Source organism: Kogia breviceps, chromosome 14 (genome assembly GCF_026419965.1).
Source record: "Kogia breviceps isolate mKogBre1 chromosome 14, mKogBre1 haplotype 1, whole genome shotgun sequence".
Lineage (NCBI taxonomy): Eukaryota > Metazoa > Chordata > Mammalia > Artiodactyla > Physeteridae > Kogia > Kogia breviceps.
In genome coordinates, this window is record NC_081323.1 from 69,867,210 (window position 1) to 69,889,043 (window position 21,834).

General features: G+C 45.3%; 1 protein-coding gene across 7 annotated transcripts in view; it reads left to right on the top strand.

Moving 5' to 3' along the window:
• Nucleotides 1–21,834, top strand: part of OTOA (otoancorin) — a 113,602-nt gene that overhangs the window by 15,667 nt on the left and 76,101 nt on the right. For all 7 annotated transcript variants that reach the window (XM_067013969.1, XM_067013970.1, XM_067013973.1 and 4 more), the window contains 8 exons: nt 2,786–3,021; nt 6,640–6,743; nt 10,787–10,887; nt 12,747–12,886; nt 15,357–15,480; nt 17,562–17,777; nt 19,394–19,561; nt 20,313–20,453. In XM_067013969.1, coding sequence (XP_066870070.1) covers nt 2,786–3,021; nt 6,640–6,743; nt 10,787–10,887; nt 12,747–12,886; nt 15,357–15,480; nt 17,562–17,777; nt 19,394–19,561; nt 20,313–20,453 — 1,230 coding nt within the window. The remainder of the gene's footprint in view (nt 1–2,785; nt 3,022–6,639; nt 6,744–10,786; nt 10,888–12,746; nt 12,887–15,356; nt 15,481–17,561; nt 17,778–19,393; nt 19,562–20,312; nt 20,454–21,834) is intronic.

The window sequence follows — 21,834 nt, forward strand, 5'->3', positions numbered from 1 at the left end:
TGCGCCACCACCAGGGAAGCCCAGTCATATTCTTATGAGTACTAAGAAATGAGGGGTACTGAAGCGTCCCAGTAGTTTGGCTTCATAAACATCCATGAATGACTACTGTGCACCAGGGGACACTGGATTCAGAGATGAAAGACTGTCTCTGCCCTCAAGGAGCTTATGGTCCAGGGAGACAAAAAACAGGAACAGAAAATTTCCACAAAATGAGGTTGGTAATGTAAGAGCAAAGAAAAGGCCTCTGAGAGCCAGAGAACCCTTGGAATCAGAAAGGTGAGGTGTAGAGGTGTTTTTTTTTTTTCAGAGACAGTTGAGTGTGGAGCAGTGTTTTGCAAAGGGAATTGAACCATTTAAACATTTTAATAATCATAAACTTATTTTAATGTCTGTTATTAAAATGCACATCAAAACTGTGAGTTTGGTGGAGATGTAATGTTTCCTTTTGAAATGAATTTAAGTTTTAAAAAGAGTCAGTTTAAAGTAAAAATATGAACTAAATAATAGTAAAGGCAATGCAAAGGTATGGCAAAAATGAGGATGGTGGTCTTTGAAAATGATACTGATCAATGTTTACTGTGTGTCGGGTATTATTCTGAGGGAATGATCAGCAAGCTGTTTCTGTAAAGGGCCGGAGAGTAAATATTTTAGGCTTTGCAGGCCATACAATCTCTGTCACAACTACTCAACTCTGCTGTTGTAGCATCAAAGCAGCCGTAGATGGCAGGTCAATGCATGGTGTGGATGTGTTCCAATTAAACTTTATTTGCAAAAACAGGCAGTGGGGACCTGTGGGCCATATTTGCCAACACCGTTCTAAGGGTTTAACAAATCTGGACCTATTGAATTGTCTCCAGGACCTCCTGAAATTAGGATAAATAGACTCTTACCATTTCAATATTCAGATGAGGAAACAGGCTTGGAGAGGTTGAGTAAGTAACCTCGGGTTACACAGCTTGAAAGTGGCAAATCTGAGGTGGGAACCTGGGCTCCTGACTCTAGCTGTGAGCCCTCTGGCATCTGGTGAAGCCCGTGGGCTCCATCGCAGAATAATGTGTTAAAATGTATAAACTGAAATACCGTGGATGACAAAGGAAGCCGATTCTATTGAAATACATTTATCAAAATACAAAAGACAAAGTTAAGGGTACAGTAATTTATGTTCTTCTTTAACACATCCAATAACAAGATTTCGTGGCGGGTCTAACAGCTTCTGTAATTTTGAGGAAGTGTTGAGTGTAAGCGAGATTTCAAGACATTTGCAACAACGGTAGTGAGTTAGGAAAGTGTTTGTGATTTCTAGTGATGACACATCAAAGGTTCTCCTGCCACCTTGCTAGCTTGCTGCATACATTCATCCCTGAAGGAGATGCCAGGGACCAATTCCATGGCAGTGAAAAGGGGGATGCAGTTCCCCCCCTCCCCACAGTGTTCACAGATGCCCTAATACTATCCGCAGACCCCTGCCCAATAACCCCTAAGTTACACTCTTAGCCGCTGCACTGTTTGGCCCCAGCCAGGAATGACGGAAGTTCGGAAACACATGGGTGTGGTGAGAGGTGTGGGCTTGGACTCAGTACACTTGTTACAGATCCCAGCTTCGTGCAGGTTTGGCCTGGTTAACTAGTCTCTCTTTTGTTCTCGTCACCTGTAATATTGAGTTAATTATAGCATGTAATGTTTGCTGAGTGTTCACTAGGTACCGGGCACTCCATTCATTATCTCCTTCAATTCTTATACAAATCTAGGAGGTAGGCACTGATTTTATCTTCATTCAAGAGGAAGAAACTGAGACTTAAAAAAGATAACTGATTTGCTCAAGGACACACACATGTAAGTGGAGGCCCTGGCATTTGAACCTAGGAATGTCTGACCCGCAGACCTATGAGGCTTAACCTATAGGACTGTTGTGAGAATTACAGGAGGTGAATCTTGCTTGCTCCGTGCTTGACACAGTGCCTGGACTGTAGTCCATACTCAGGAAATTGTGGTTGTTATTTTTGGAGGGTGTATTGGGTGAAGGACAGAGTCGTGTCCAGTCTGATTGTACCTACACCCTGTCAGCATTGCTGGGGTGTGTGGTTCAAAAGATTCATTCATTCATTCATTCATTCATTCTAACAGGCTATTTCTCAATGTCCTCTAGGTACCAGGCATCCCGCTAGGCACGTGGCTTGGGCCCCAGCACTTTCCTGGCTCAACCTCAGCTACACACTGGAATCAGATGCCAGGGCTCCACCAGAGACCAGTTAAACCAGACTCTATATAGTGGTTCTGGGGATCACCTCCCTAGTGATTCTGATGTGCAGCCAAGATTGAGATCCACTGGCTTGGAGGAAAGATAGGCCCATAAGCATCTCTAATGCATCATGGAGTTTGGTTCAAGATGCTGTTGGGAGCCCAGAGTGGACGGAGATTTGATTTGACTTAAGTAGGACATCAGAGAAGACTTCACCAATGAAATGACAACTGAGCTTGGCCTTAAAGGATCAGTTGGATTTCTCTGGGAGAAGGAGGTGGAGAGGGGATGCCAGCTAGAGCAAGGGCCTGAGGTGTGACAGTTGTGGTGTATCTGGAGAATGACAAAGTGCCTAGTGTGGGTGAAGCAGGTGAAGGCCTTGGCTTTGTTCTTTAGGTGATGGAAAGGTCTAGAAGGGTTGACACAGCAGCATGGTGTTTAATAGTGGTCCTGAATTTCACCACTGCTGCTAAGTGTGGTCTCTCCCAGTGTTTCCAAATCAAGAGGCAGCTCTCAAGACAAGCCTAACTTCTGTCATTCCTGTAGGAGCTGGATGACATCACTGTTGACTTGGGAGAGATTCGGAAACAAGCCTTGCAGAGCCCGGGCGTGAACCGCAGCCTGTTTCTCATCACACTGGAGAGGTGTTTCCAGGTGCTGAACCCCCTGGAGTGTGTGGAGATCCTGGGCAGGGTGCTAAGGGGCTCCGCAGGCCACTTTCTCCAGCCGGATATCACGGAGAGGCTTCCCCGCGACCTGCGTGAAGACGCCTTCAAGAACCTGTGAGTGTCCCCCTGCCCCTGAGAGTCTGTCCTGAGAAGTCAAGGAGGTAACGCATGAGGGAGGGGAGAAGGCAGGTGGGGACAGGTTAATATTCGAGGTCAGTTTAGAGATGGTTTGATCAAAACAGAGTCTCCCAAATTTTAGTCATTCTGGTATCATCCTCACAATTTTTCCATACCTATATACCACCTGTATTATTATTAGTGCATGTTTTAAAAAATAGATTCATTCTATTTACTTAAAAATATCTATTTTAAAAGTAAATATGGGACTTCCCTGGTGGCGCAGTGGTTAAAAATCCGCCTGCCAATGCAGGGGACATGGGACCGATCCCTGGCCCTGGAAGATCCCACGTGCCGCGGAGCGGCTAAGCCTGTGTCCCACAACTACTGGGCCTGGGCTCTAGAGCCTGCGAGCCACAACTACTGAGCCCACATGCTGCAACTACTGAAGCCCGTGTGCCTAGAGCCTGTGCTCTGCAAAAAAGAGAAGCCACTGCAATGAGAATCCTGTGCACCGCAGCAAGGAGTAGCCCCCGCTCGCCGCAACTAGAGAAAGCCCGCACACAGCAATAAAGACCCAACGCAGTCAAAAATAAATAAATGAATTTATTTTTAAAAAAGTAAATATGATACACACTACTGTTTATAAAAAAGATAACCAACAAGGACTTACTGTATAGCACAGGGCACTCTACTCAATATTTTGTAACAACCTAGAAGGGAAAAGAATCTGAAAAAAATAGGTACATATGTATGTATAACTGAATCACTTTGCTGTACACCTGAAACTAACACAACATTGTAAATCAACTATACTTCATAAAAAATAAGTAAATAAATTTTAAAAAGTAAATATGGTATAATTACTGTAAATGGGAAACCAGTATCATTTGTCTTAAGTAATCATAAAAATAAATACAATAAAGAAAACCAAACCAGTGTCATTCAATCCTAGCTAGATATGTTGTTCTGAGCCTAGGACCTGGTCCCTTGGTTAAAAAAGGAGCTGAGTGTGTGTTGAAGACTCTCTAGTACTAAAGTGAGACTCTTCCACCTTGAGAGTCAGCAGGTCTGACAGAACATAGTTGGATCCTGAAGCTCAGATTACATCATCAGGAACATCTCTGGCTCTTTGTCTCTCGGCTCTGCCCTCCTCTGTTGGCCTCACTCCCAGGTGGGCTCTCTCCGCGACGGAGCATGGGCAGTTCCAGGTCCCCTCCTCAGAGTGCTTGGCCCAGAGGACTTTTCCAGCAGTTCCAACTAGAGTCCTAGACCTGATTCTCATTGGTCCACACTGAGTCACGTGCCCATTCCTTTTTTTTTTTTTTTTGCTTGCGTCACTCAGCATGTGGGATCTTAGTTCCTCAACCGGGAGGGATCGAACCCACGCCCCCTGCAGTGGAAGCATGGAGTCCCAACCACTGGGCCGCCAGCGAAGTCCTCATGTGCCCATTCTTGAGCCAGTCACTGTGGCCAATGGGCTCTTATATGCTGAATGGCTTAGATGTGGGTCATAGTCCAACCCAAGCGACATAGATCAAGAGGGGGAATAATGTCATTTCCCCAAGAAAAACTGAGGCGGTGTTATGACAAGAGAGAGGAGCGGACACTTGACGGTCAAAAGTCACAGCTGACCAGCACAAAACTTTATGTAAACCCTGACAAGAGCCTGGGAGAAGGTTACAAGCCTTACCGAGAGAAAGGCAACAGATCAATACAGAGATAACATTGCCTGACACCAGATTCTCATCATGAGGTGGGAGTCCAGAATATGACCCCATTTCCCGTTTCCTGACAAGCATCATTTAATCCAACCTCTTCTTTCGCAGATGAAGAAACTGAAGCCCAGAGAGGGGACAGCATCCCTTGAAGTGACCCCTCTGGGGCTTGACTTAATTTGAGCTCTAGCCAGGTCTTCTGAACCTCAGTTTTGACCTTTTCCTACTCTACCCTCCTGTCCCTTTCTCCTTGTGAGGATGATGTCATTAAGCCCACCCCCCATTCTTCAAATGAGGAAACTGAGGCACAGAGAGATTGTATAGCTTGCCCTAGGTCAGACTGCTAAGGAATGATAGAGCCAGCATTTTTACAAATGGGCAAGCTTTCCCTTAAATAATGTAAACATCGTTTTTTTCAGAATTATATCTAGCTCCTGTCCCTTTCACATACTGTGCTGTTCTGAAAAACAAAACAACAACCCAAAAAAGACAGAGAGAGAGAAAGAGAGAGAAAGAAGAAGAGGAAGGATAACAACAAGGAGAAGAGGAGAAAGAGGAAAAAAATCCAACCGAGAAGGAGGAGGAAGAGGAGAAGAAGAAGAAAAGAAAGATACAGCAAGGAGATATTAAGATAGATTTAAGGGAAAGTTTGCCTCTTCACATATGAAATGACTGGGAGAGTGGTGAGAATAAACTTTAAGCTTAGAAAAGGGCAGATTGGTCATTTGGTGAATTGATTTTCAGTGGTGGTGGGTGGAGGTGAGGGAAGTCTTCCAGGATGAGGAGACTCAGCTATTTTGCAGGTATGAACTGGAGGGGTGATCAGTGCCAAATGCTGTGAAAGGTCAAGTCATATTTGGACCAAATGGGACTGCTGGGTATGGTGACAAGGAGGTCATTCAGGACTTGGGCCACAAGGAGTGGTGTGGTGATGAAGAAACCAGATGTCAGTGGCTTAAAAAGTGACCAAGACACTTTACAGCCATCAGGATATCTGTAATCAAAATGTCAGATAATAACAAGTGTTGACAATGACGTGGAGAAATCAGAACCCTCAGACACTGTTGGTGAGAAAGTAAAGTGCTACAGCTACTTTGGAAAATAGTCTGGAGTTCCTCAAAAGTCTAAGCATGGATTTGCCATTTAACCCACTCCTGGGTCTATTCCCAAGAAAAATGAAATGCGTCACACAAGCACTTATACGTGAATGCTTACAGCAGCATTATGTGTAGTAGACAAAAGGGGGAAACAACCCAAGTGTCCATCAACTGATGAACAGATAAACAAAATGTGGTATATTTGTACAACGGAATAGAATTTGGCCATAAAAAATGAATTACTGATACCTGTTCCAACATGCATGAACCTTGAAAACATCATGCCAAGTGAAAGAGGCCAGATACAAAAGTGACATATTATGTGATTGCATTTATCCGAAATATCCAGAAGATGTATATCTATAAAGATAGAAAGTAGATGAGTAGTTTCTAGGAGTTGGGATGCCTAGAAGTTCTGGGGTGATAGCTAAAAGGTAGGAGGTTCTTTTTGAGGTACTTAAAGGGTTCTAAAATTGGTTGTGGTGATGGTTTTACAAGTCTGTGAATATACTGAAAATCACTGAGTTGTATACTTTGTATGGTATAAGTTATATCTGAATAAAACTGTTACCAAAAAAAAAAAAAAAAAAAGGACCTGGTGGTGAGGAAGTGGAGACCAGTCTTTGGAAGCTATTTAACTGTGATGGGAAGAGGAAAAACAGGAAAATAGCTACATATAGCAGCAAGGGAGTGGGAAGGGCTTTTAACCAAAGATAGCTTTGTATACTTTTGTTGTTTGGACCCTGCCTGAAGGCCTTCATATTTGTTCCTTCATTGACACCCATGTTTACGTCCTGTAGGTCTGTGGTGTTCAAAGATCTCTACGACCAAACCTCGGCCCATTCCCAGAGGGCTCTCTACTCCTGGATGACTGGGATTTTGCAGACATCCTCCAATGGCACTGGTGAGCCCGGGCTTTGAGGCGGGAACACTTTTTAGGGGGAGTCCATCCTTAAAAGTGATGTTTCATCTCTGAAGATAGGGATTTGCTTTCATTGCCACTGAAGATTTTTAGCTCCCTCAGCTTCCAAAAAGTGTTTGATGTGGTTTATGGAAAAACCACATACCCCATTTCATCTGTGCATTTTTCACATGCTGAAGTCTCTGAAGTCAGCATCACCTGTATCTTACAATCAACGCCGTGTCTAAGTTCAGTTTCACAGTGGAACGTAAATAATGATGGCACCTTAAGATTCCATGAAAACTTTTGCTGCCCTGCGCAGCATGAGGGATCTTAGTTCCCAGGGATCGAACCCTGTAGTGGAAGCGAGGAGTCTTAACCACTGGACGGCCAGGGAAGTCCCTCAATGAAAACGTTTAGAATCAGGTTACAAGTTCAAAATCTGTGTTAAAAATCTGCATCAAAGTGGGACAAAATGGGTTTTTTATTTTTTTATTTTTTTTTTTATTTTATTTTTTTTTTTGCGGTATGCGGGCCTCTCACTGCTGTGGCCCCTCCCGTCGCGGAGCACAGGCTCCGGACACGCAGGCCCAGCGGCCATGGCTCACGGGCCCAGCCGCTCCGCGGCATGTGGGATCCTCCCGGACCAGGGCACGAACCCGTGTCTCCTGCATCGGCAGGCGGATTCTCAACCACTGCGCCACCAGGGAAGCCCAGGTTTTTTAAAAGAAAATATAGGCAATAAAGCACAGAAATTTTGTGCTAAGCTTCCTGCAACCGAAGCAGCAATAGGTCAGGAGTAATTTACTTGGCAGATGTTTGTTAAAAACCTACTATTTTCTAGAGTAGTGAAATTCATAGAGACAGAAAGTAGAGTGGTGGTTGCCAGGGGCCAGAGGGAGGAAGGAGTGGGGAATTACTATTTAATGAGTACAGAATTCCAGTTTTGCAAGATGAAAAAGTTCTGGAAATGGATGGTGGTGCTGGTTGCACAGCAAAGTGAATGTACTTAATGCCACCGAACTGTATACTTAAAAGTAGTTAAGATGGTAAATTTTATGTTACGTGTATTTTACTACAATTGAAAAAAAAAAGGAGAGAGAAAGGCTATGTAGATTAGTAACACAAACAATTTCACAGGTAGCTTCAACTTGCTGAATCTATAATGTTAGTGATGTAAAGAGAATAAATTTTTAAACACCTAAAAAGAGCCTACTATGTGTCAGACACTGGAGATACAAAGGAAAAGAAGACCAAGTCTTTGTTCTCATGGAGCTATAATTTTATTGTGGGAGAGTAGGTGGAGAAAACTTGTAAGCAAGTAAGTAAAGAGAGATAGAGAGAGAGGACGCAAACACCGGTAACTGCTCTGCAGAAAATAAAAGGGATCAATGCCATGGAAAGGGTTACTGCTTTAGCCTAGAGCAGGGCTTAGCAAGTGTTTTCTGTAAAGGGCCAGAGTAGATTTATAGGCTTTGTGGCCCTACAGTCTCTGTCTCAACTATCCGACTCTGATGTTGTAGCACAAAAGCAGCTCTAGACAGCAGATAAATAGGCATGGCTGTGTCCCAAGAAAACCTTATTTATGGACGCTGACATTTGAATTTCCTGTGATTTTCATATGTCAGAAAATATTCGTCTTCTTTGGATTTTCCCTCAATCATTGAAAACTGTAAAAACCGGGAACTTCCCTGGTGGCGCAGTGGCCGGGACTCTGCGCTCCCAATGCAGGGGGCTCAGGTTTGATCCCTGATCGCGGAACTGGATCCCACATACGTGCCGCAGCTAGGAGTTTGAATGCTGCAACTGAGGAGCTGGCGAACCTCAACTAAGGAGCCCACGAACCGCCACTAAGACCCGGCACAGCCAAATAAATAAATAAAATAAATATTTTTTAAAAATGTAAAAAGCCAAGCTCGAAGGCTGTACCAAATCAGGTGTTGGGCTGGGTTTGGTCCACGGGCTATAGTTTCTGACTGATGGACTAAGGGGGCAGAGCAGAGCTTTCTGGGCAGGTGACATTTGGATTGAGACCAAAATGAGAAAAATGGGATCAGACATGCGAGGCTCTGGAGGAAGAGCATTCCAGGCAGGGGAAGCAGCAAATACAAAGGCCCCGAGGTGGGAATGAGCTGCGTGTGTGTGGGAAACAGAGAAAGCCCGTGGTGGTGAAGTGTAGGGAGTGCCAATCAATCCTTTTCCTGGAATTCAGCTCTGAAATTTGTATATAAGAAGCATTAAACAATGGAATAGTCCATGTCTTCCATGTGCAGCAGAGTTCCCTCTGCCCGATGCATAATGGTGGCCTCCAGAAAACTGAACCTCACACTCAGTGACCCTGAGACATTCACTCAACTCACCCTCCCGACTCTAGACCTCCATTAAGTCCTTGTTGCCAGAATTTAGTTGGAGACAGACTCTCCTAAAATTCCTATATGATACGTTTCATTATTAAACTAAGTGAATTGAAATGAATTCTATTTGGACTTTAAACTGTTTTTTTCATGAAGTTCCTTGAGGTAACTGGAAATAACTTTGGGTGTCAAAACTATCCCAAGTTTGGGGATCCTTGGTCTGCAGAAATACAGTTCATGCTTAATAAATAATTAGAGGGACTTCCCTGGTGGTGCAGTGGTTAAGAATCCGCCTGCCAATGCAGGGGACATGGGTTTGAGCCGTGGTCCGGTAAGATGCCACGTGCCCCGGAGCTACTGAGCCCGCGTGCCGCAACTACTGAGCCAATGAGCCACAACTACTGAAGCCCATGTGCCTAGAGCCTGTACTCTGCAACAAGAGAAGCCACCGCAATGAGAAGCCTGTGCACCGCAGCAAAGAGTAGCCCCGGCTCGCTGCAACTAGAGAAAGCCCGCGTGTGGCAACGAAGACCCAACGCAGCAAAAAAAAAAAAAAAAAAAAAAAAAAATTAATTAGAAATGAACAACACAGCTTGGTTCTTGGTGAATTTAGTGGTTTCCCCCCAGAATTCTCTAGCCTTCCAGGGCTACCCTTTCTTCTCATAACCAAGTCAAGTGTCCAAAGTCCCCACCGAGAGGATCACAGGTGTTTACCTGTGCTCACCACAACAGCACAACAGCTCTGATTCCTGGGCTGGGGGAGGGCACCCTCTTGTCCCTGTGACTTGGCCCAGGCATCAGCTGACTTCACCGTCTCCTCTGGGCATCAGCCATTGCCCACGGCTTGCTGCAGCAGCTCTTGATGACTGATTCACTGCACCCTATAACGGCTCCTCTGCTTTTTTCATTTCTCCAAAATGCTACCAGTGCAATGGTGTTCTGTGTAAATCTTTTACTGGAGGATTAGGGGCAATGGCAGCCAATTCTAGTTCACTGAAACTTGAAGTTGGATGCTGGCCACGATTGTTCTTAAAGCCCCACTGACATTTGCTGATGGGGAATTTCAAATGCCTGAACGGAATGATAGAGTCCTCCGGGAATTCAGAGGCGGGAGAACACTGCAGCTGGCTGAGGATATGAGAGAAGGCTTTAAGAAAGGAAACACTTGAGCTTGTTTTCTAAGGTAGGGTTTGGGTTTGGAAGCTGAAGAGTTAGGGGAAAGGCGTTCTAGCTGATGAGAAGGGCCCAAGAGAGTAAAGATTTGGAGACCATTTGGGGTGCATATGAGGACGGTTTGGCTCATGTACATGGTGATAATCAGGAAGATAAGGATTGTTACTAGTAGTAATAAAAGAGTCAAATATATTTCAAGTTAGTAACTAACTAAAAATAAAACTGTATTTTGTGGTCTTAAGTACTACAAAAATAATCTGCATTTCTAACAAGTTCCCAGGTGATACTGAGGCTGCTGGTTCAAGGGCCGCTCTACTGAGTAACAAAGTGGTGGACATCTGTCATTGCCTGTGTGTAGTGTAGCATCTCATAAGTAGGGGGCTCTCAAAAGATGGTTGTGGAATGAATTAATAAATGCAAAGAGGAGGTCCTGACATCAAAGATCTGTTGACTATTATATACCAGTGCACAGTCTTTTATTAATTTTTACTTATTTGTCCACTTATTTATTTTTTGCAGATGACTCTGTTTCATGGGTCAGTGCAGAAAACTTATGGATTTTGGGCAGATATATGGTTCACCTATCCTTTGAAGAAATTATGAATATCAGTCCTATAGAAGTAAGTTGGAAAAGTGCATTTACATGTTCCCATCACTAATACTTCTGCGGTAAGGTGTATTCTAAACCTCTCACATTCAGCCAGCCAGTCAAGGTGCCCTGGGAAATGAACACCCACCTCAGCTCAACATAACTTGAGCATCTAAAGAAAATTCCTGGAATAAGACCTCAAGCAGTCAGTCATTGGATTGTGTTCCAGTGTAGAAAAGCTAAGAAAAGAAAAAGAATTGTGGACAATTAAGATAGCTCTGATGTGAAAAAACATGATCTATAAATGTTGGCTATGAACCAGAAATCATTTAAGGGTATTTTTGTACTCAAGAAAGGCCAAGGACAATAACTGTAGAGTTTCCGGTCCTTGGAAGCACGAATGTAAATGAAAAGCAACGTGGATTAATAGCTACTTCTATTTATGGTTACTTCTATTGATAGCTACTTCAGCATGTGTGATGATTGGATTTTAACTCTAGAGTTTACAGTGGAGGAATACACATATTCGAGGTTACTTAACTCACAGGTCAGGTGTCCTTCTCCTTCTGATGTTGGCCCGATGACACTAAAATCCCTGGGGTAGCATGATTTTAGAATGCAACCTCCAAAGAATGCTGCCAACAGGGAGGCATTCGTAAGCAGTTTGGGGCTTGCCACCAGTTTTTATCCTGTGTGCCCTAACTTTCTGCTGGCCAGTGAGGCAAGTGTTTGCATCACATGACTGACTTGTTCAAGGACTGATGGACCCAACAAGATCTGGTTATTGTGAAACCAGAGGCAGACGAGGTTTCTCTTTCTACCTGGGAGGCTGGAAATATTTCAAATGTCTCTCAATTTTATAATTCCCAGTTATTAAAATGGATTAAACTTCCATTTTACTCTCCAAAAGAAGTTGAGTGAATTTCAGGAAGTCGATAGAGGTTAAATTCTTAGGAAACTGGGCCCCTAGCAGGGAATTTCTGAGATCCAGATGCCATTTGCACCATTTCTTCATCTTCTAAAAATGTAGAGAAGGGAGGTGAAGCCACAGAGTGCCAGGGCTAAGAGGGAATTTCATATGGACGAAGAGTACAATTCTTAAGGGAGAGACAACTTTGGGAGACCTTTAAGCGCAGAGTAACCATGCGTTGAAATATTGGAGACTTCAATGCGAACAAGTGAACAAGAATAGAAAGAATCTGAATAACATATTTAATAAAGTTGAATATATTATATATATTTGCATAATATAGGTGTGTTAGATATTGTGTAAACATACATTTACATATATATTATATACATATATTCAACTTTGTATCTTACAAAGAGAACACACACTCTTTTTTATCACCTGAGGGTCATTTATAATCTGACTCATCTATTAAGAAAATTCCGATTCCCCAAAGCAAACAATTTATGGACCATATTCTCTGACCTCTGTAAAGCAAATCTAGAAATAAATGTGCAAATATTAGCTTTAAAATAGTTCAACTGCTCAGATAGTAAAAACAAACAAACAAACAAAAAACTTTCCTAAATAACAGTTGGATTGAAGAGGAAACTAAAGCAGCAGTTACAGACCATTAAGAAATCAATGACACTTATGGTTACCAAAGGGGAGAGGTGAGGGAGGCATAAATTAGGAGTTTGGGATTAGCAGATACAAGTTACTCTACATAAAATAGATAAACCATAAGGTCCTACTGTATAGCACAGGGAACTGTATTCAATGTCTTGTAATAAACTATTATAGGGAAAAAGTGAAATCAATGAAAATGAGAAATGGGCACCTCAAAGTGCCAAGAGTAGGGCACAGCACAGACCACCAGGGCGGGGCTGCACGGGGCCACTTCATACCTCCACACTGACCTTCCTGTCCTTGTCCACCAGATTGGGCTGTTTATCAGCTATGACAACGCCACCAAGCAGCTGGACACGGTTTATGACATCACACCTGAACTGGCCCAGGCATTTCTGGAGAGAATCAGCTCCTCCAACTTTGATGTGAGGAATACCTCTACCATCCACAGGCAAGGGGCTTGGGCGTTGGGCCCTTAGAGCTGTTTGCCAAGATGCCCTCTAAGCATCAGCTTCCTCTGAGCAGCAAAAGACCCGGGGAGGAAAGGGAGGTGGCTGGTCCATGTCTTTGTGCATGTGAGGGAGGTGTTTCCCCAGAGAGACCCCTTTCAAGAGGTTGTGAACTGGGGAAGAAAACAAACGCTTTTTAAGCATCTCCTATGTGCCACACATTTTATACAACCTTATCAAGGGCTAAGATTCCAGCTCTGGGCATGAAAATGGAACATTTTAAATAGTACTCCATCCATTCCAAGGGAAATGTGTAATTTCCAAGAGGTTGGGTTGAGTATTGGAAATAGCTTATGGGTCCCCATATTTGTGAACCCCTTGTTATCCAGACTCTCAGGTGGGGAGCCCTGGGATGAGATCAGCTCTAGAATTTAGTGATTGTAACGTGATCCCCCAGAACCATTTCCAGCAGGGGAGGACCAAGAGCTGTACACCTGGTGACCCCAGAAAGGGTTTGAATGTTGGGGGGGCTGTGCAGTGGGGAGGGGTGACAGGCACTGTTCACCCATCTTCTCTCCATCTCCCAGGGCCTTACTGTCACAGTGCTTCCTCTGACATTACCACATGACCTTACATTTTTCAAAGCACTTGCAGAGAATGTTCTCATAGGAAACTCTTACACCTTCATGCCCTATCCTTAGAAATTTTCACCATTAGCATGGCTCCCATTTTTTTCTATAGTTACACCAAAAATAGCTTAGTGATTAAGAATATGGGCACAGTGGCACAGTGGTTGAGAGTCCTCATGATGATGCAGGGGACACGGGTTCGTGCCCCGGTCCGGGAAGATCCCACATACCACAGAGTGGCTAGGCCCATGAGCCATGGTCGCTGAGCCTGCGCGTCCAGAGCCTGTGCTCTGCAACGGGAGAGGCCACAGCAGTGAGAGGCCCATGTACAGCAAAAAAAAAAAAAAGAATATGGAACCAGACTTCCTGGGTTTAATCCTGGCCTTGCCAATTACAAGTTGTGTGATCTTGGCCATGTTACTGCACCTCTCTGTGCCTCCATTTTCCCATCTGTAAAATGGGAGCTACTAAGCTGCCCACCTCATTAAGACCCTTGTAAAGAAGATTAAGAACATCTGCACAATATGGGCATATATGTATATGTATAGCTGATTCACTTTGTTACACAGCAGAAACTAACACACCACTGTAAAGCAATTATACTCCAATAAAGATGTTAAAAAAAGAGAACATCTGCAAATAGTAAGAGGTCAAGAAATGTTAGTTATCCTTAACATAGTTTTTAATAGTCAGTCTTCACTTCTTCTGAGTCTTCTTTTTTCATCAGACACACTTTCAGATCCTTTCCCTGGCCTGGTTGCTTTCCGGTGGACATGTCTGAGAGTGTCAGTGTCTGATCGTGATCGACCAGGTGGTCCAGCCATGCTAAGTTAAGTAGATTTCATACTAATGCTAAGAGCATCCACTGATGAAGTGCTTAGTATCTGCCAGGAAGTATGCTAATTAGTTGGTATGCGTTTTCTTATTTAACTGTCACAGCATTCCTCATTCCTTCATTCATCATATTTAAGGAAACCTCCCCATTAAAAGCTTAGAGAGGCAGGGCTACCCTGTACGGTAGTACAGAGTATGCATTGCACAACCATGTGCTGCAGGCTTTCAGAGAAGTTAAGCAACTTGCTACAGGTCAGATGTCTCGTAGAGCTGGGCTTCAAACTCCAGTTGGCCTGAAGCTTTGTTCTTAACCACTAGAGGCAGTGCTCCCCGTTAGACCAGGATTCAAATCCCATCTCTGCTCCTACCTTGTTCTGCCTCTGTTTTTTTTCAAACATTAAATTATTTTATTCAATTCAATAGATTTTTTTCATTAAGAAGTTTATTTATTTATTAAAAAAAGTTTTTTTACATCTTTATTGGAGTATAATTGCTTTACAGTGGTGTGTTTCTGCTTTATAACAAAGTGCCTCTTGTGTTTTTTCCCTTTTGAAGTCACCATCATCTGGTGATGTTGGTTATAAAGCACCCTGGAAATAAACCGCTGCCTCAGAGAATCCCCCAGGGTGGACAGACCCCTTATCTCTGAGTGGAAAATTGAGGTTTTTCTGTGGCTAATTGAGCACATACTTTCCTTGCGCCCCTTATTGCCTCAGGAGGAGAGATGGCAGGGTTGGATGGATCTAGATTTAAGGCCAGGCACCGCTACTTGCCTTGGTCAAGTCACTTGATCTCTCTGAGTCTCAGTTGACCCTTCTGTGAAATGGGGCTAATGAGAGCACCTACCCTGCAGGGCTGTGATGAGATAATCCAGGTAAAAGGGCTCAGCACAGTACCTGGTACGCGGCAGCTGCTCTGATCGTGACCTCTCGGTTCTAACTGGGGTGGGGCTGCGGCTGTGGCCCCCAGCTCTGCGCCCTCCACCAGCATCCCTTATCTTCTCATACAGGCTGGGGCTGCTGGTTTGTTTCTATGATGACCTGGAGCTGCTGGACGCCGCTGTGGCCCAAGTCCTCCTTCACCAGATGATCAAGTGCAGCCACCTGAGGGGCTTCCAGGCTGGAGTTCAGAAGGTGCAGAAGGGCTACATACAGGGCCCTGGAGCCTCAGCCTCAGTTTCACTAGCCAGAGAAATGGGAAGAACAGTCTTGCCTGGCCTTTGAGAGAAAACGTGTAGGGTTTATCAAGATCTAGGTCCAGCCTCACAGGTGGTATCTCAAACACTGGGCTGAGCTTAAAATGGGAAGAAACAACAAAAAACGGTAGGAAAAGCTTGAATAGATCAAAATTCAATCGGAGCGGCCACTTCAAACTTAAATGTGCATAAGGTTGCTTGGGGGTCTTAAACGCAGATTTAAGGTCTGGGTGGGGCCCGAGACTCTGCATTTCTAACAGGCTTCCAGGCGATGCTGAAGCTGCTGGGCTGGTGACCATGAGTGGCGTAGCGAGGAGATACAGCAGTCGTTCTCGAACCTGGTTCTATGTTAGTGGCACGCCCCTCCCCCAGGCTCTACCCCCCAGAGATTCTTGTGTCATTGGTCTGGGCTGTGGCCTCAGATGATTCCAGGTGGAGAGCACTGGAATGGAATGTATTTGCTGAGTTCCTAGACTAAGGTTTATGGGCCAGTAGGCACATGGGGACTGTCTCATTTCCCTCCTCACTGCAACTCTCTCTCCTTTCTTCCCTTAAAGTCTTAATTCTGCCTGGCTTCTCTCACTTCTTCTTGTCTTCCTCATTGTTTTAATTGAAAAGATGCCGTGAGAGCAGTATTCAAGAAAATTTGATAACATCGTCAATAATTCCACAGCAGTTTCTCACACATCACAAAACCCTTGGTCCCATTTGGCATTTTACATAGCAGACATTGTCTTGGTCGGTGCATATTTTTGTTTTCCAGGAAGAGCATCCTTCCCAAGCAAGCTTGGGCAAAAATAAGAAAACAAATGTATTTTAAGGTCACAGGGGTAGCTGTGACCAAGAAGAAAGTCAGATACAGTGAGATAGGAGAGAACCCTTTGGATCATCTAGGTCAGTACTCAAACCTGAGGATGCATCAGAATCACCTGGAGGGCTTGTTAAAAGCAGCTTGAAAACATACCCTCATCCAGAGCCTCTGATTCAGGAAGCCTGGGGCGGAGCCTGAGAACCTGCATTTCTAACAACTTCCCAGGTGATGCTGATACCACACTTTGAGAACCACTGCTTTAGGCCTTTTGCAGATGTGGGAGCCGAGCTTTAGGGAAGGGGAGCTGCTGAATTTGGAGAAAGCCAGGAACTGTGACAGCTGTTTCTTTCACTTTATTCTGCTGCCCCCAAGTGGCCATCTAGAACACTTGCGTACATTCGTCTGACATGAAGGTATGGTTCGTGCAAGTTCAGGTGTTAAAACGTGAACCGTTCTCATTTTTCTGTACAGAGGTCACGTTGCAGTAGATGAGTTTATCACCTTCTGTACTGGAAGCAGTTGGGAAACACACTTGACTATAACTAGACAGGCATGTTACAAAAAATAATGCAGGGGATCACAGAAATATGAAAACCTGTAGCACATAATTTTAAATGAAAAATATAGAGCAGAAAATTGTACTTGTGTTCATGTTGCAACTAAAGATTACATGCCACAGTTTATTTATAAAGGTATAAGAAGTTTTGGAAATATATACACCTAATTGCTAATCAGTAATTTTTTTTGAGGTAAGATTTTCAGGAGACTTTCACTTTCTTGTTACTGCTGAGAATTATTTTTACAGAGATTATATATTATTATGAACCCTCCCCCTACCCAGCTACTTCATGGAAGAAAAGCAGCCATATAGACAGGATATAGAGTTCGAGGTCATAAAAATAAAATAATTGCTACGGGAGTGTGGCTGAGTTACCGGTGAAGTGAACAAAATTTCCTTCTGCCATGCTTTCAGGTTTATTTAATAACAAATTAATAATTAAATGAAGCATAAAGTGAATTTGCAGCATACGAAAGTCAAGGCCAGAGGAGGTGGTGTTCTCAGTGGGGCTACTCACGGTCTGGGCTTAGCAGGAGTCCCTCTCCTTTGGACAGGGCAGGGTGGGTCGAGGGTGCATCCTGGGGTGTCGTCAGAAGAAACCACCGTCTTGCTTGGTATCGACCCTCATCCCCGCTTGCTCCCCTTCTAGCTCAAAGCCGACCTCCTGGAAATTGCCACAGAGAACCAGACCCTCAACGAGACCCTGGGCTCTTTGTCGGATGCAGTCGTGGGCTTGACCCACAGTCAGCTGGACTCCCTGTGCCCTGAGGCTGTGCACAGTGCCATCTCGACCCTCAACCAGGTCTCGGGCTGGGCCAAGAGCCAGGTCATCATCTTGTCTGCCAAATACCTGGCCCATGCGAAGGTCAGTTGGAGCTTGAACTCTATTTTAATGCCCTGAGACCCAAGGGCCAGTTATACACACACAACAGGGGCAGCCAATCAGTAAGAAGATGGTGCCAAGGGGGACTACCTGGGTTCGAATCCTTGGTCTGCCACTTATTAGCTGTGTGACACTGGAGAATTGGCTTAACTTCTCTTGGCCTCAGTGTCCCAATTTGTAAGACGGGGATACGATAGCACCTGTTCCATAGGATTGTGTGAGTCAGCACACAGGAAGAGATTAGAACAACACATGACCTAGAGTATGAACTCAATGAGTGTTAGCTATCTCTGAGTTAATCATTTAAGCTTTCCAACAACCGTCTGAGGTCACTAGTTATAACTTCCATTTTCCGGGTCATTCATACGAGGCACAGAGTGTAAAAGGGAATTGCTAAGGCCACATGAAAGGGACAGAGCTGGGACTGGACCCAGGGCATCTGGCTTCACATCCTGCTTGCTTCACTCCCATCTTAACTACTTCCATCATGGTACCATGGCCAATGCCCACCCATTCTTACTTTCTGACTCAAGACCAAGGATAGACCATTCATCTTGTCCCTTCAGGACTTCTGGTGACTTTCGTTTGAAGGCTTTGCAGACCTTCTGTTTTGACTGGGGCCGCATGGGTCCACTCTGTGAATTTGATTTTAGGGAGCTGAGCGAGACTTGTCTTGTTCCTCACAGCCCTGGGCCAAGAGGCTTGTCTCATTCCTGTGTCCAGCTCTTCCTCCAGAGGGGTGAGGTGACTTCTGCTAAGAAGCCAAGAGCTCAAAAGGTCTTGCCTTTTTTGGGGACAGTAAGAGACTGTCCATTCTACAGGGAATAACTACAGGAAACCACTCAACAGTTTTTTGCAGAACCGAGGAATGTCTCTGATTATATTACATCTAGCATCTTCACTCCAAAGGAGTGGGGGAAAAACCAAGCGTGATTCCTGTTAGAGTGGCCAGCTATAGTTGAATTTTGTCATAAAATATCTGTCCTGAAACACTTCTTTACTTCAACTCAAAGCTTCCACATGAAGGTAGATAAGCGTGGGGCTTTGCCGTGTCAGATGCCTGCCGGTGACATACTGAGGCCAATACTGAGGCCAGTGGGCTTTCTCAAGGTCCCATGAGAGGGGGTGGGCTGGGTAAACTAAGAGTCCCACGACCTACCCGAAGGTTCTTGCCCACTGTTGCCGACGTGGGCCCAGTATCGCGTGATGTTCAGATTTTTTTAAAAATAAAGCAGAAACTCTAATATGGATTTTTATAAGTTTCCTCCAATATTTGAATCTTGTCAGCTAGTTCAGATTGCACACAGAAAAGCCCATTGCCTGGTCAGCTGTGGCACATGGATGGCACATTGCTAGTTGTGCTGTGGCCTCAGGTAGCATCTTAATTCCCCCAGTGGTACAGTTACTGGTGTCTTGTGTTTTGATACTTAACTCTCTTTCCTGGTAGAAGGAAGGAGGATCTGGGAGGGCAGCTTGTGTCTTGGTCACAGTGGTGCCCCAGCACCCATCTGGATACTTGGCCTGCAGTAGGGCCTAGTAAACGTCCGAGCGGTGGAGGCCCGGAGCTGGGCCTCATCCTCCTTGGCCGGTGCCCCTAGGTGCTGTCCTTCTACAACGTCAGCCAGATGGGCGTGCTGCTGGCTGGGGTGGGCACCCAGGCCTTCCACGCCATGGACCGCAGGGACCTCGTGCAGCTACTGAGAAGCGCCATCTCCCTGCACGTGTCCGACTTGTCACCTGCCCAGCAGCACGGTGTCTTGAGCAAGGTGAGAGGAAAATGTGTGCTCCACAGCCCCGGGGCTCACAGAGTGTGTGGTTTTGGGGCTTTGCGAGCGGGCTGTGTCTTTAGGTGGGGTTGTTCTGAACCCGGAGGATGCCTTCTCCTGATGACTACCTTCTCTCCTTTCCAGAAGGAGCCTCTGGGGGTTGTGCCTTATTCTCTCCAGACCCTGGTGCTTTCCCCAGCCAGTCGAATCTGGAAGACTGTTCTTCAATTAGATTTCTTGCTGTAATAATGTCTTAGGAGTTTGGTTTTCAAATGTGAAAATGAATCCTGAATCCCCCCCAGTGCTTCTGAACGCTCCTCCTTTCAGGCTCGGAAGCCATGTCCATATTCCTCTTTCTCACTTGCAGTGGGTCTTCTGGGTATCCTATTCTATCAGACCTGCTGGGTCCTACTGTACAATCTGTGAAGAAACCAACCCCAAGGGTTCAGCCTAATTTTAACCAACACCTTGCAGATAGCTGTCACGCCTATGGTTAAATTAAAGAGTGTGGGTTTTGGAATAAGACAGACTTGGGCTTAAATCTCAGGTATCGACTTTCAGCCTTACTATTAAGCCTCAGTTTTCTTACCTGTAAAATGGGGATAAGGATCATCTCCACCTCCTTGGGTTGCTGAGCAGACCTGATGGATTTTATTGCCAGGGAAGCACTAGACAGAGTGCCTGGCCCTCACCCAATGCTCCATGTACCTTCTACAAGGCTGGTTATTATGTTTCTTCTCACTTTTGACAGGTGATGGAAGCAGGAGATACCACCTCAGGCATTGTGGAAATACAAGGGCCTTTCTTTAAGGAAGTGTCTCTCTTTGATTTATGGAGGGAACCTGGATTCAACTCCACAGTCCTGAAAGAGAAGGAGCTCCGGCGGAGTCAGGTACGACTGTGACTCCGAGAGGTGGTGCCTGCGTTTCTGACTGTCTCGTGGGAAAGGTCTGTTCTAAGGTTAATTTGGTAAAAGAAACTTATTTCTTGTGATTAAACTCAGGAGCTAGAATACCGCAGTGTTAAGTTAGACGGGACCCGAGTGTGAATTCCGGGGCTGCTGTTCATTAACTTTGGGGGTCACTGCTTCTCCTCCCGCGGCCTCAGTTTTCTCATGTGCAAAGCGGGGATCATGTCTCATGAGAATAGCGCTGGGTAGTGCACTGTCTATAAGAGCAGTTATCACTGGGGCCTCCTGGTGGGGGGGGGTTGTGCTGTGGAGGCCGACTTGTGGCCTCGGAACTTCCCCTGACTTGCTTTTCATTCCCTCACTCGTCAGTGTTTGTGGAGCCCCTGCCCCCCAGGTGCCAGGCGCTGTGCGTGGTGCTGGGGACACAGAAGCGAACAAGACAGAGGGAAATCCCTGCCCTCGGGGGGCTTCCATCCTAGCGAGGGAGACAGTGCGGAAGGTCAGCAATGAAACGTGTGCCCTGTTAGGTGGTAGATGATTCTGATGATCACTAAGGAGGACGTAAACCAGGGGGAGGGCCAGGCCTTTTAGGGGGTGGGGAGTGAGCTGTTTAGACAGGTGACCTCGCTGAGCTCACAGAGGTTGTGGAGTGGCCGCTGTGAGGACTGCCTTCTACCCTGGGCAAGAAAGGGAGCTGAGAGGCGTCTAAGAAGGGACAGGATCTGACTTTGGTTTTCGAAGAATCACTCCGGCTGCTGCTTGGGGACTGAGTTGAGGAGAGCAGGGAGGAAACAAAGGGACCAGTTAAGAGGCTGCTGCATACAGTGGCCTGGACCAGGTGGTGGCAATGCGGGTGGTGACCAATGGTCAGATTCTGGATACAGTTTGAAAGTTAACAGTGACAGAATTGGCTGTCAGATTGGATGCGGGTGTGACAGAGGGGAGGCGTCAGGCCTTATGTGCCCATGATCTGTTGCTGGTCACCCACCAGGTCCAGGTTCAGTGGGGTCGCATTTATTTTATTATTTACTCCCATGGTTCCCAAGGCTCTTGCTTAGGATTCAGCTGGTGGCTGGGCCTGGCGTCTCATTCATGTGTCTGACATCTGGGCTGGGGAGACTCAAACAGCTGGGGGGGGGTCTCTGTCTGTTTGGGTGTGGTCTCTCCATGTAGTGGGTGGAACGGTACCCTGCAAATTTATGTCCACCCCAAACCTGTGGGTGGGAATGTGACCTTATTTGGAAAAAAGGGTCTTTGAAGATTTAATTAAGGTCTGAAGATGAGATCCTCCTTGATTATCTGAATGGGCCCTAAATCCAATGACAAGTGTCCTTATAAGAGCAGAAAACGCAGACAGCAGAAG